The 13950-nt window shown below is 49.1% G+C and overlaps 6 protein-coding genes across 6 annotated transcripts; 2 read left to right on the forward strand and 4 right to left on the reverse strand.

Moving 5' to 3' along the window:
* Positions 1–1334: 1334 nt before the first annotated feature.
* On the reverse strand, positions 1335–4628 carry TrAFT101_000807 (uncharacterized protein). Its single transcript, XM_024907471.2, has one exon. The coding sequence runs from the start codon at positions 4416–4418 to the stop codon at positions 1806–1808; it is 2613 nt and encodes an 870-aa protein (XP_024765033.1). The 5' UTR covers positions 4419–4628; the 3' UTR covers positions 1335–1805.
* A 1120-nt stretch (positions 4629–5748) lies between these two features.
* Positions 5749–7012, forward strand: TrAFT101_000808 (uncharacterized protein). Its single transcript, XM_024899265.2, has 4 exons — positions 5749–6028; positions 6086–6114; positions 6175–6636; positions 6714–7012. Exons 1-4 carry the CDS (start codon positions 5826–5828, stop codon positions 6887–6889), a joined length of 870 nt encoding a protein of 289 aa, XP_024765034.2. The 5' UTR covers positions 5749–5825; the 3' UTR covers positions 6890–7012.
* A 23-nt stretch (positions 7013–7035) lies between these two features.
* On the reverse strand, positions 7036–7763 carry TrAFT101_000809 (uncharacterized protein). The gene is made up of 3 exons (XM_024907472.2): positions 7675–7763; positions 7497–7608; positions 7036–7435 (listed from the first exon to the last, which is right to left on the reverse strand). The coding sequence occupies exons 1-3, from the start codon at positions 7714–7716 to the stop codon at positions 7176–7178; spliced, it is 414 nt and encodes a 137-aa protein (XP_024765035.1). The 5' UTR covers positions 7717–7763; the 3' UTR covers positions 7036–7175.
* A 190-nt stretch (positions 7764–7953) lies between these two features.
* Positions 7954–9667, forward strand: TrAFT101_000810 (uncharacterized protein). The gene is made up of 3 exons (XM_024899082.2): positions 7954–8582; positions 8653–9203; positions 9265–9667. Exons 1-3 carry the CDS (start codon positions 8120–8122, stop codon positions 9451–9453), a joined length of 1203 nt encoding a protein of 400 aa, XP_024765036.2. The 5' UTR covers positions 7954–8119; the 3' UTR covers positions 9454–9667.
* On the reverse strand, positions 9593–11675 carry TrAFT101_000811 (uncharacterized protein). The gene is made up of 6 exons (XM_024909391.2): positions 10962–11675; positions 10813–10895; positions 10641–10734; positions 10542–10581; positions 10228–10465; positions 9593–10165 (listed from the first exon to the last, which is right to left on the reverse strand). Exons 1-6 carry the CDS (start codon positions 11056–11058, stop codon positions 9749–9751), a joined length of 969 nt encoding a protein of 322 aa, XP_024765037.2. The 5' UTR covers positions 11059–11675; the 3' UTR covers positions 9593–9748.
* Positions 11676–11764: 89 nt separating this feature from the next.
* Positions 11765–13409, reverse strand: TrAFT101_000812 (uncharacterized protein). The gene is made up of 3 exons (XM_024899175.2): positions 13230–13409; positions 12416–13055; positions 11765–12308 (listed from the first exon to the last, which is right to left on the reverse strand). The coding sequence occupies exons 2-3, from the start codon at positions 12830–12832 to the stop codon at positions 12162–12164; spliced, it is 564 nt and encodes a 187-aa protein (XP_024765038.1). The 5' UTR covers positions 12833–13055; positions 13230–13409; the 3' UTR covers positions 11765–12161.
* Between the last annotated feature and the right edge of the window lie 541 nt (positions 13410–13950).

Raw genomic sequence — 13950 nt, forward strand, 5'->3', positions numbered from 1 at the left:
TACCAACAAAAAAAAAAAAAAAAAAAAAAAGGGAAAAGGGAAAAAAATCTCAAGCTTTTCTGAAACACTCGAGTCCCGTCGGCTTTTCCCTATCCTGTCGCCCCAACTCCGCCGTCAGTTCAGCTCAGCTAGGTTGTGCGCCAGCAGAGGCCAGCCGAAAGCACCGACTTTGGAGCCTCCATTCCATTCCGCGAATCCGGTACGTATGGGGGTTGTGTTTGAAGTGGACACCATCGCTTGTTTGATCAGAAAGAAGACGGCAGTACTGTACTGTACTTCAATTGTCACACTGGGAGTAGTATCAAGTACCACTTATCATACTGCCGTCTGCAAAGGATCTCATCTTACTTGTCCAACACCACAAAAGGAGACAAGACAAAACCATCAGGTCCCTCACATCTACATCCCACGCTGATACTCCAAATGGGACCAGGCCATGACCCGTCCTCCAACCTTTCCGCCTCTGCCGTCTGCGACTTTAAAAACAAAAAGAGGTATCCCGTCTTATCCGGTGCCCGGATACTTGCAGCTAAGAAGCAAATAACCTCCTACGTACATGCTCTAGCGCGCAATCTACCGAAACCCTCCCTCTCCAATGGCTATTTTCCCCACAGAATGCAGACAGACCACAGGGACGGCGGAGAAGGGGAAACAAAAAGTGAAAGTGAGGCCCTGTGCGGGTTCGTTCATCTAGTGAAAAGCACGTAGCCGGCGGACGATTTCATGCCGACACGGGCCGAGTGGGAAGAGCTCAAAGCTCCTTTTTTTTTCCCTTGGCTACTTGATGACCTCATGGCGTTTGTTGTCCTTTGCTCTGATCTCCGTCATAGCTAGTCCAGCCCCAACCAACTCATCCTTCAGATGCAGTAATCGCCAGAAAACTGACCCTATGCAATAGGCGCATACCGTATTTCAATTTGTAACATACTGGCCAACGGTTCTTACCAACACCCCTCGGGGCCTCGGGTTCTGATCCGGTGGTACGGAGTACATATGTATGTATCACCAATGTGCACCGTTTGTCTCTGCCGCGTGCTTGCGTGAATTTGGAGGACATGTCTTGGCTTGTGATAGCCACACGGAAGTATTGCTACCTCTGCCGCCTGAGAATCAATGTCCCAGATGCCTGACTCGCCTCGATTTCTCAATGTCACGCAAAAGCCACACGTACAGTAGTCTTGCTAAACAAAACAAAAACAAAATACGGCAACTCCTATTCCAAGTCAGGGGCAGCTACCTACAAGATCGCCACACTAAATCATCGTATGAGGGAGAAAAAAAACTTGTAACTTGTCTAAAGCAAGCCGGACGAAAATCAGAAAACATGAAAAGTGATAGTTCTGACCAAACGCTCCCTTTGTACATCATTGGGCTATTTCTTGCATGAATGTAGACGCCTCTAGCTTGCTAAACTAGGTAGTTTATGGCGCAATACTGTGAATCATTTTTTTTTTCTTTGGAGCATATTTCATGATATAGCAATGTTTACCTATGGACTCCCATTTTGTTTTCGATACTTTGATAGCTTCATTATAGCTCAAGAGTACATGCTCAAGTTATTTGCGTATTTGCAGCCTCAGTATGGGCCATAGAAATCCACTGTCCTCCAATGTTTGAAAATTCAATCACCTATACGCTTTTATACCAGTAGCCTTTTTGAGCCAGTTGCCAAATGCCAAATGCCTTATCCTTGTTCCATTTTGCTAGGTCCCAGGTGCCTTTTCCGAAAAAGTAGTCATACAAGATCTTATACAAACGCGACATAGAAAAGAAAAGAAAAAAAGAGTCGGTTATGTAGCCGCTCCTTACCGATAAACTTCTCTTCGGACGTCATCCACGTACACGATTTCCCGTGTTGCTGCCCGAGGCTGCTCAATGAAGGCAATCTCATTGGATCCCCTTGCAGGCGCTGGAGGCCCCTGGTATCGCTCAGAGGGCCGCACGCTGTATTCTCTGTGAACAGTTGGTGGTCGCTGCATAGGACTGCCAACATATTCCCTGATGTACGGCTGAGGGCCATCAGGGCGGCGACTGTCATAGCGGAGAGTCGAAGCAGAGGTGGGTTCTCTCCCGCCAGCCTCGGGGTGTGTGCTATGCATGCGATAATATGGTTGGGCGGTAGTTTCGAGCCGCACCCGATCGGGTGGCTGGTAGCCAACCGCTCGCGAGGCATACTCTATCGGCCGTTCCTCGACGATTCTGCGATCATGAGGTCCCGCAAGTTGAATATAGCCTCTTTGCTGTAACTGATGTTCACGATACTGACCATCCCTATGGTCGTAAGGATACTCGGGTGGCTGAGATACATATACTCTATTGGCGGGATCGTAGACAGATAGAGGTCTGGCGTACACCACACCGCTTTCATTGTATGGTACTCCAGCCCCAGGGTGGCCTGACAAGGACTGGGTGGGTAGTCGCTCATAAACTACCTCTGGCTCTCCAGATCGGGGCAAGGGGGCAACAGATTGCCGGGCAGAGGAAAGTGCAGGTTCGATGTACTCTCGTCCATATGAATCTACCATAACCCGCGTTGGTGGCCGGGGAGGAACTATGAAAGACTCACCCTCTGGATGTACGCTCGCTCGTGGCGCTTCAAGAGGCTCGTGATAGACGCGTGTAGGTTCTCGATATGGGCCTTCCGAGATGACGTATGGCTCTCTCACAATCGTCCCATGCCTTAGTCTATTCAAAGCATCCGTCTCACGTGCGTAATCCCGGCGTACGTAGTGCTCGCCTGAAGGAGGCGCGCGTATGAAGCCCTCGCCAGATACATGACGATCATCGATGAAATCTCTGTCATAGTTGAGAGCAGTAGCGGGCTCTGTGCCCGGAGCATGGCGAAGAACAATTCGCCTAGGGTCAGGAGCCTGGTAGGTTACGGGAGCTCGCTCGCCTCGATATACCTGTGATGATTGCCGCTCATAGGAAGCATTTGATGGAGGCTGGGTTAATCTCGGCTCAGATCGTTCAGATTCATTAGCATGTCCTTGAGATTGTCTCTGTCGTTTGCTGGGCCTGATGTACGCTGGAGCTGTCACGGGCGATTGTGAACGAGGCTCAACTTTGATGCGAGGGCTGGCCTCGGCCTCTGGCGCTTGCCGTTCGGCCTTTCTCTTCTTCTTCTTTCTTCTCTGGTCCCCATCTCTCGCACCCTGGGAAGAGCTGTCGGAGACAGCAGCAGCAGCAGGCTCATTCCTAAGAGCTGCCACCTGCGCTTGTGCTGGTGCAACTAGAGGCGCGGATACTGGTTCAGCGACGGGGGTTTGCACGTTGACTACGGTCAAGGGTGCAATCTTTGCCGGCTGAGGGGCAACAGGTATCAAGTTATGATTCCGAATCAAAGGGGGGAGTGGCTGCCCAGGTTGATTCTGATCAGACTGAGGTACGCTGTGTTCAGGGCCCTGGTGGTCTGTTTCTGCAGCCCGGTTGGCCTCTGTACCAGTGCCGATGGCAGCAATGGCTGGAGCGTGGGCAACTGGTAGGTTTCCACTATCGACATGCAAATGATGAAGGCCAGGAACCTGCTGCTTTCCTGGCCTACTGATAGTAGTGTTCGCCGTCGGAACAGGAGCTTGGTACGAGGGCTGAGATGAAGGGCCTGCGGCCGGGTAGTCTCTCACAGCAGCTGCCACATGGCTACCACTGTTCAAGCTTTCACGAGGCCTTGATTGAGATCTCCTGCGGCCGTCAACCATCGTCATCCCCTCATCGGTTGAGCGGCGCACACGTGAAGTTAGATTAGATTCAGGCGTTTCATGCTGCGAGGAGTAGTATGTTCTATCGTCGAAAGAATCACTTGCAGAATTAGCAGTCAAGCCTCTATTGGCCGCAAAAGATGTAGCAGAGGCTTGAACAAGGGTCAAGGCCTTGGCGAGCACATCAGATAGATCAAATTCGATGACGGGCTCTGCGTGCCTCGTGTTTCGATGGTTCTCAAGTTCTTCTCTTAGGGCACGTTCAAGCCTTTGTCTCTGAAGCTGGATTTCAGCCCTAACAAGTTCGTCAGATTTTTCAAGAAAAATGGGATTGATCTGCGTCGTCCCAGCCCCAGCCCCAGCCCCAAATGGTCTTGGGTGTTTAGAATCAGTTGGTTTAGCACCAGCATCCGCTAAGTGCGGCGGGAAAGTAGGGTTCTGATTCTGGGTACTTGCAAAAGGCGGCTTTGGAGCGCGTGACCTTGTGTCTACTTCACCGGGTTCTGATGGCGCTCTTGTATCGCTGGGGATGGCATTGGATGAGAGAGCTACGTTCCCTTGAATCTTGATGGTTGGGTGCTCTCCAGAAAGGATAGCATCGCGAAATCGCAGTATCTTTTCGTACTCTGCAATCTCGCTTGCTTCTTTCTCTGTCAGCTTGGTTGATGCAATGGAGTTTGCCTGGGCGGCAACGGCCAAGCCGTTTTCTCTAGGATTCATGGCAAACAAAGACTTTCTGGGTTAGCATTGACGGGAATGCCGCGTCAACAGTGCGCGGTGAGACACGCGAAGGGGAAAAAGCGTTGCGCGCGTCGTTGAATAATCGGCTCTCTGTAGAAGCTACAGAAGCGTCTTGGCAGAAGAAACAATCAGCGGTTACTTCCACGATGCACCGCTCATAGTGGGTGATCGATATGTGCTGATGTCTGGAGTAGCAACGATAGCATCAAATCTAGGTCAGGAGGCCCTTTTGAGGCAACTTTAGCTAGATAATTTGGGCGGTGACAGGGCTCGTTTGGGCAGAATCCATAAAAGTGGGCCCCATGTACCATTGTACATGGGCTGGTAGTATATCTGGCCAACACCGACGAGGGCTCAATGACGCTGTGCTCTAAGCGCTACGCCATAGCTCAATCATACAGCCATCGTTGCCGCAATGAAGAGAAATATAAGCGGAATATTTCTCAAAGAGTTTATATTGGTGATCATGAATAGTACAGACTGTTTTCTATACTAGTACTGAGTGGCTCCATACCTAGACTTCCCACCGATCCAACTCCTCCTTCAATCCGCTACAATATGCACTAGACAATGCAGCTCTTTCTTTAATAGTGACTCAATTTGGAGGTAGGCATGAGAAAGGGCTATACATTCTTCAAATAAGCTAGATTATGCTCAAAATGGACCGTTCAAAAAATACAGATCAAAAGCACCTGTCTAAATAACGTTGAAGACAGCGCTCACCTGCTTATGGTCGCCGTCGGCGCTATATATATATTTTCCTAGTATTGACATGCTTCAATCATGAAATGCTTGTCCACAGGTAGCATATAACCCATCTCTGGTGGTGACATCACGCTCCCAGCTTCCTCATATAAATGAGCATCCACGCTGCGGAAGTTTTCGGGCATGCCGACTTATGTTGCATAAAAAGCAAAAGTCTTAATACCTCCTACATGTACTCTTATGAGCGCCTCGGCCTAATGTCTAGCGAGGAGCTTCACTTTTCCGATTCTGAAGTCGATCTCTTTGAATGACTAAGCGAGAAAGCTATACTCTGCAATATCCTATACATTGCAAGGCGGTTAGCGATCTTCACCACCATACAGAGTAAGTTGATAGTTGATTAAGATGGGAATTCAGACGTCTTTGCTGACCACATTAGCTTGCTGCAATTATTCGATATTAGAAGAAGTTCACTTTCTTTGACACATTTTCTTGCATATGAAGAATTATCCAGCAGTTTGAGACTCGCGGTCTTTGGCGACCTCCGCCACTGAAGTTAGTGTAGTGGCAGAATTGTTAGCAACTAGTAACAATTAGCACCACTTTAGTACATGCCGGTGTAGGAGTCATCATGCTTGGCAGATAAATATCTGCTTCCTTATTCATCACACCCTCGACCACATGCGCTTTTACAGGCTTCCCGTCTCATTAACTCTTCGGTCCACAAATAATCTTCGTCAGACACTTAATAAGACATATATCAACTTTCGACCGCAGCCATCTCTTGGTATAGCCTTACGAGCACTGCACGGATATCCCAATTCTCCACCTCTCACAATGACTGTTCCCAATGGCACCAAGGCCGGTAAGCCGGTACTCTTCTTGTGAGTAGATTATTCATGATCTATCAAGTAAAAAAAAAAATTCTGACAAAATTCTAGTGACATTGATAACTGTCTCTACCCAAGAAGTATGAAGCAAACGGCACAGCATGACTCATGATTCAACCCGGATTCTAACCAGGCTTCAGGCACCAAAGTGCACGATCTCATGGCTGAGCTGATTGACAAGTACTTTGAAAAGCATCTCAGCCTGCCCTTTGACGAGGCCGTCAAACTCCACAAAGAATATTACACCAACTATGGATTGGCTATTGAAGGGCTGGTTCGTCACCACCAGATTGACCCCTTGGACTACAACGCCAAGGTCGACGACGCTCTGCCTTTGGAGGGCATCATCAAGCCCAACCCAGAACTGCGCCAGCTGCTCGAGGATATCGACCGGAGCAAGGTGAGAGTGTGGCTTCTCACCAATGCCTACGTCAATCACGGCAAGCGAGTCGTGAAACTGCTCGGAATCGAGGATCAGTTTGAAGGCCTCACATTTTGCGATTACGGCGAAATGCCCTTGATCTGCAAGCCTCACGAAGACATGTATAAAAAGGCCATGAGGCATGCCGGAGTGGATCAAGCGGAAGACTGCTATTTCGTTGGTAAGTTCATTTCTTCATCTTTGGGCCTCCCACCGGTGTTCGAAACCGAGAATAAAAATCACTGATCCTGCTTGTAGACGATAGCTACGCTAATTGCGCCGCTGCGAAGAAGCTGGGCTGGACGGCAGCGCACCTGGTGGAGGAAGATATCCCAGTTCCCAAGATTCAAGCGTCGCAGTATCAGATCCGCCACCTACGCGAGCTGCGACAAGTCTATCCCCAGTTTTTCAAGAGCACTTCTGCTGAATCTTGAGGAACTCAAGCAGCGTCTATTCAGACCTGGTGATCTGCGCACCGTACACCCTACAATTACTAGAACCTTCATTGATAGCCACATAGACGTATTCAATACATATAGATACCTTATAATTAGCAGAAAAAAAAGTCATATTATTAGTATATGTATTTCCCAAATCTATTCTGTAATCTTTCAAAGATGATGATGGAGATCCGATTCGATTCGATAACCCAAACGCCTCGCTATGCAAATAAAGCAGGTTGGCGAGCTGTTACGCATGCCAAATGGAGGTACGCACAGCTCATGGCCGCCGTAAGGTGCGGATGATAGCGTCAAGTTCGGTTAATATGTTGTCCCTCTCCTTCAGCGCTTCCACCCGCTGCGTCTTGGCCGTCTTTAGATCTTCCTCGAGATCCTTGATATGCCGCTCTTGATCTTGTTGACTATTGTCGAGTCCAGGAAGCGTGGAGATGAGGACTTCGATTTGCTGCTCCTTAACAATCAAGTCGCGCGACAGCTCGACCATGCCAGCTCGAAAGTCTTGAGGAGGCAGCGCGTCCACTACAGAAGCATTATCAGCAGCAGGATCGCCTAAGCTCCCGTTGAATGCAACATTCCGTACCTTCTCTTGGAACTTGCTCCTTGGGTTCGCGGATCTTGTCTTTCGGTCCTAGCGTCTGGAGATCGTGGTGGACGTGGACAAAGTGCATAGCAGCAACGAGCTGCTGTGCAAACTGGAGGTGATACACCGTCAGTAAGCTAAGCTCGCAATGCGCATCGCCATTGAAAAATGGTTATACCTGATCAACTGCATCTTGCAGCTGCGTGAGTCGGTCCCCCATTCCGTTTGATTAGATTACAAGTTGGAGTTGACGATTGCTTGAAGTAGTTGCGCGATGCGGTGCGATATCGAGTTCCCCATTGAAGCTACAAATACTGTGCGGGAAACTGTGTAAGTCACACCCGCTGGAGAAAAGCCGGAAATCGGGGAATAAACGATCCGGCGCAACCAGTCAGATGAAAGTGAACACATTGCTATCTGTCCAGTTGGCAGCACCAGTGACTTCGAGATGCCACTTTATAATACAGCGTACAGACCCGTTTGACAACCTTGCGGTCGTGCGTTTTTCACTCAATTTTTTTTTTATTTTTTTTTCTCACCTCACATCGTTTTACCCCCAACGAATCGAGCTCCTGCCCTACCTCCCTTCATTCTCTTAATATTCGCCAGAAGAACGCATAGCTATGGCTGCGCCGCCGCCGCAAGGGCCGCCTCCAGGCGCAATGCCCATGGGAATGCCCATGCCTGGCCCAGGTTTCATGGGACAGCAGCCTACGCCCGAGCAGATCCAGCAGATTCAACAGAGGATTGCTGAAGATGCCCAAAAGGCTGGCATGTCGGTGCCTCAATTTATCGAGCACATCAAGCAGCAGCAGATGGCGCGCATGCGCGCGATGCAACAGGCCGCTGCGCAGCAGCAAGCGCAGCAGCAAGGAGGACATGAGGGCCATAACCATCCTCACCCGCACCCTCACCCTCACCCTCACCCTCACCCTCAGCAGGGCCAGCCTCAACAGGGACAGCCTCAGCCCATCACCCCTGGCCCGCCGAATCCAAAGGGACTGGCCGTTGCCAAGTTCTTGCGCAGCCAGGACTTGAAGCCACGTACCTCGATTCTGAACGGCGAGCGCAAAGACATGTTCAAGGGTGTGTAGACAGGTTTTCCCTATTTGACTTGTATAAATGCATACTTGGATGTAACTGACCGAATCCACAGTCAAGCGTGCCCTGCGAGCGCTGCAGTCCCCTGCTTATGAAAAGGCTCGAAAGAAGAATCCTCTGCTGCCAGAAATCACCGACCGGGCGTCTCTAGAGAACACCTTTAAGCTGCTGCCCCTCAGCATGCTTGCGCTGCGAGTTTCCAAGCTCGAGCCACAGCCCGGCCCCAACGGCAAGAAGCCCAAGCGTGTCAAGGGCCAGTGGAATGTCAGAATAGAGCAGCAGCAGGAGGCCAAGGAGGAAATGTACTACGTATGGCTTTGGGAAGGTAGCCAGGTCAAGCGTCAGCTGTATGCCGCCCTTGCCCTGGTCATCATCTTCATCGTCGTGCTGTACCCTCTCTGGCCGCTGAAGCTGCGACAAGGTGTTTACTACTTGAGCTGGGGCATGCTTGGTCTTCTTGGTCTCTTCTTCGCTATGGCTATTTTCCGTGTTATCCTGTTCTGCATCACATACTTTGTCGTACCCCCTGGTCTCTGGCTGTACCCCAACCTCTGGGAGGACGTTTCTTTCATGGACAGTTTCCGACCAGTTTGGGCTTGGCATGAGGTAAGCTCCTCTCTTCTCTTTCTGATCTGCGCAAAATAGCAGTATCTAACCAAACTTTTAGACCGAGAAGCCGAAGAAGAAGAAGAAGTCAAAGTCTGTTGCGACTAACTCTGTTATGGCTGCGGCTACTGGACAAATCGCACCGACTACTGCAACGACAACAGGCACCGACACACAGGTCGACGTCGCTCCCCAGCAGCAAAAGGCCTATGAGGCCCCCAAGGTGGAGGAGTTGGCAGACGATGAATGAAGACAGGAAATGTATTTGTAAGAAAAGGGCTGGAGTGGGTCGCCCCCCATTGGAGAGCGTGTATTGGAGCTTTATTATATGTATAACTGCTCGCGATGTGAGAGAGAAGCTGGAAGAAATAGCAAAAAGGGATTTCATTGGCAGATTAGAGTTTATTTCATGACGCTCCTATATGGAGCCGGCGTTTGTACGATTTATCTATGGAAAGGGTTGTTTTTTTGTTTATTTTTGTCTTCATTGTGTTTTCATTCCGTTCTGCACCTTACGTGTGTTTTTTTCTCCATCTAATCCAATCCTATTTCGTCTCGCTGCCCGGAGCGCGCTCATAATACCAGATGGCGCCCGGAGTCTTGGCACAGCTTGACAGCGAACCGCCGGCAATATCAGCAGGCACTCGCTTGGCCTGGTCTCGCTGGGGAGCGCCATAGACGTGGGAGTAGTACCACACCTCGTTCAGCTGCGTGCCACCGTTGTCATGAGACCCTTTGCCGGCCTTTGTCTCGTTGTATCTGGGACCACCGCAGCCGATGTAGGGGATGACGCCGTAGCCGTGGGTCAGCGCGGCTTGGATGTGGGAAAGAGAGTAAGAGGTTTTGTTAGAAGGATGGATGTTGGAGGCGGAGAGCCAGCGCCAGGTGGGGAGAGTCTTGTAGTAGGAGATTACGGTCTCATAGAATTGGAAGAGGTCGTCGTATTCGCTGGCCTTGGGTCCCTGTATGATGCCAATTGTGAGCTGGGGGGTGGATATAAATCAAGTTGTAAGATGGGTCTTACGTAGCACTCCTTTTGAAAGGTAGAGTAGCAGGTGGCGTGCTTGGAGAATTCGTGGGCCCAGAGCTCCCAGCTTGGAGCGCCCTGGTTGACCCAGTACTTTTTCATGTAAGCGAGGAGATCCATCTTTCCGTACGGCTCGAAGAAGGTGTCGATCGATGGGCCGGTGTATGGAGGGACGGGAGTTCCATGGGGAGTGCCGTCGGTTGTATTGGGAGAAGGATGAGGGTCATATTGGCGGCTATAATGAATAACACACGATTAATACATGTACCAGCCTGGCCGTTTGATTGAACAGAAGAGTTGGGAGAGCATGCCTTAGGTCGCAGTACTGGGTATAGCTTCCATTGCAAAAATCTAATCGAGCTATTAGTCTTCAAAGCTATACAATGGGGAGGGGAAGTAGCTAATCATACCGGGCCAGAGACCGTGAATGGTCCACGTGTTGGGAGGATATTTCTGTCCTTGGCTTTCGAAGCCGGAGTGAGTGTCCCAGAACTGGGTTTGGAGCTGCAATTCCGGTCAATCAACATTCTTCACAACAGCTTCGCGGCATCAATGTTGCGGTGGAGGGAGTGTAATACGCACCACCAATCCTCCAAAGGTCTCGACGCAGCAAGTGTCCACCTTTTCGGGGACAGCTCCTTTAGAGCAGGACAACACCGGTTCAGCTATGGGTAGTCAGCTTCAGCATCGTAACAATGAATTGTTTGCCAATCGGACTCGTGACAACATACACAACACACAAGTGTGATTGTCCGCTGTAATTCCGGGATAGAGGCCGGCAGCAGCAAGCTGGGCGCCAGCAAGCACGGCGATGGTGTTGCGATGCATCGCTGCGAGCTGTAAAATGTCGACTATCGATTCCTTGGGCCAATCCCAGAACTACGATCTGGACTGATACGAGGCAGACAAGAGGGAAAAGAAGAAAAAGAAGATCAGCGTCTGCAGCTCAGCCGCGCCCTTGGCTTTATATGTAGGCACTCCCTTGGGGCAACACACTTCTCCAGATTATACACGGCGCTTGTGTAGCTACCATGCCGACAATTGACGCCGTCCCACACCGCCATCCTTGTCAGTCGATACAGAAAGCGAACAAAAACAGAGAAGAGCACTTCAAAATGCCCTTTTTGACATGCCGCATTGAGCAAAGTCCGCGCTTGTCTACAAGGCACGGTGCCGAGACCCTAGTTGAGAAGGCGAAGAGCGGCGAATGGGAGCGATTCTGTGTATGCGCCGACAGGGATTAATTGAATGACGGCGTCCTCCGATAAGAGGGCCTTTTTTTTTCTCGGAACTTTTGATAGCTTGATGCGCCACTGGAGAAGCATGTGTACATTTGTCTCTCTATCGATGCCTTGCTCTTTGCAGGTGAGGGCACTACTACCTAGTACATGCAGTCAGTTGGTTATATTGTAATAATGCTCAAGGGACTTGATAACTCTTTGTGGTTTCGCAGCTGAATCCCATAGGGACATACATAAATACTAATGGTAGATATAGTAATCGGTCTAAATCTACCATTCTGCCTGTGCAGGCTATCAACGATGGGCAGTTTGTATCATATTAAAAATAATTCAAGCTTAAAAACAAGAATCACCAAAGCCTTCAATGGTTTATTCTATCTCCAGAATGAAAAGCCAACCTTCCTCCTTTCTCTCACCGACTGTCCAAAACAGGACGAGATCTCCGCCGTTGTCAGTTCCAACTTCTCATCAACCAGCTACAGGTTAATCTCGCATTAGCCTATAATATGCGGTTACATAGATTCCTACATCCACGTGGCATCGTAAATGCGACCTTGGATGCTTGCTATTCGCTGGGCTTGCCAAGTCTGTCTCTAAGAAACGCCAAATTTGTCTCATTCGTTATTATTACAGCCCATTCGCTAAAATAGTTTCTTCCATAAAATGTCGATTAGCGCCAACGTCTTCCTGTCATAGCTGAAGCGTCTTGTAGAAAAATGTGCCATCTCTCAAGCCTCCTGCTGGGCTCATGCCGTATCCTGGAACCTTTCCAAGTTCAGTGTATCCGAGTGTCTTGAAAACTGCTTCTGCCTGGCTGCCGCTCTCGGTGTCGAGTAGCTAATAAGACATGTTAGTGCTATTTTATCATACCAATGATATTCTTCAAACTCATCATACGGAAGTGATGATATAGATGCGAACACAATATAGCTGATGCGACCTACCAGTAACGTTCGACCACGATTCAAGGCTTCTGCCTCTATTGCGCTCATCAGCGCCTTTGCACCACCCTTGCCTCGATGGGTTTTGTGCACGAGGAGGTTTTCTACGAAGCCCCGGAATGAGCCCGTCTCTGAATATGGCATCCATAGCATGACGACTCCTTTGATCTCCGGGCCCCTGATGGGGCCGTTTGGATCCAGGTCGCTCACCAGAAGCAGCATCACCCTCTTCTCTTCATTTGTCTCCCCAATGCGCTCCTTCCACCACGCTAGCAGCTTCTCGTGTGACAGCGGAAGCAAGAATGTAGCGATTGTGTGATCATGTGTGATGCATGAAGCATGAAGGGCTGCGAGGTAAGGAACGAGATGAGAGTGCGCTGAGACGTCAAAGGGTATGATGATACCAGGAGTAGTGGACATTTTATAGAACTGATATGCCGAATATGACGCTTAAAGAAAGGGCGGTTTTATGAAAAGAATATATGCGAGCGTGAGCAATAAAAGTGCTCGACGTCTCAGTGGAAAACGAATATGTGGGTTATGTATTTTTTTTTTTTCCACTTCTTGAAGATGACAGAGATGGGACTCAACGCCCTGCAGAAGTATGGCGGTGAAAAAAGGTTAAAAACAGAAAAAAGTTTTCCTAGCAATCTTGTCAACCTTAAACTCATGCAGTGAAACATAAAGATTACACATTCTTCGCTTGAAAAGATTTCATCTTCACATGTTTCTCTTAAAAGAAGAAACCACAGCAAACAAGGAATAAATATGGATTTGGATATGGATATAGATATCAGAGAAAATTGGGCGAACCTACATGTACCCAACGCTGATGTCTCAGTGCTCAGCTTTTTTTTTTTTTTTTTATGTTTCGAGTTGATAGAAATTTTGCCTGTAAAGCTCAGCAGTAATAAGTGGGATGACAGATGCTGTCTTGGAGTAGGTACAAGAATATATCGATAAATGTCTCTCAAGCTCAAACTAGCCTATGAATGAGCGATTTGGCGTGTCCCCGTTATTCTGTTGGATGGAGGCAATAATATTTTCGAGCCCCGGCAAGTGAGAATTTTCAGTGCACAGCAGTATCGTCATCGTGCCTGTACCTTACATGGGATGGTACCTGGCTTGAGGCTAATTAGCGAACGTCTGCAGCGCCGAGGTCTCATAATTGGAGGCCTGATGGCGCGCTAATGCCACTGGCCTTAAGGGGCCTAGGGCCTGGCAGCCGCTATAACGGTGATTTACACGGCTGTGCAACTTCATCCGAGGTGTCATCTGATCTTGGTGCCATCATCACCATCATCTTGTGTTGGCTTGGTTTATTGACCACCAGCGGCGGGAAATAGGCATGACGTAAAGTTTACTTTCTTTAATAAGTCAAAACTTGCAAATATGAGTACATGTAGCCAGCCAGATTCGACGCATTGAATTCCCGTGTCTCTCTCATTGGTCTATAAAAGTTTCATACATGCATCATCATCCTTTCTCTCATTCCGCTTCAGTCAACGCCCTGCCAATTCATCTTTTAGGCATGTCAA

The sequence above is a fragment of the Trichoderma asperellum genome, chromosome 1 (assembly GCF_020647865.1).
Source record: "Trichoderma asperellum chromosome 1, complete sequence".
Classification (NCBI taxonomy): Eukaryota; Fungi; Ascomycota; class Sordariomycetes; order Hypocreales; family Hypocreaceae; genus Trichoderma; species Trichoderma asperellum.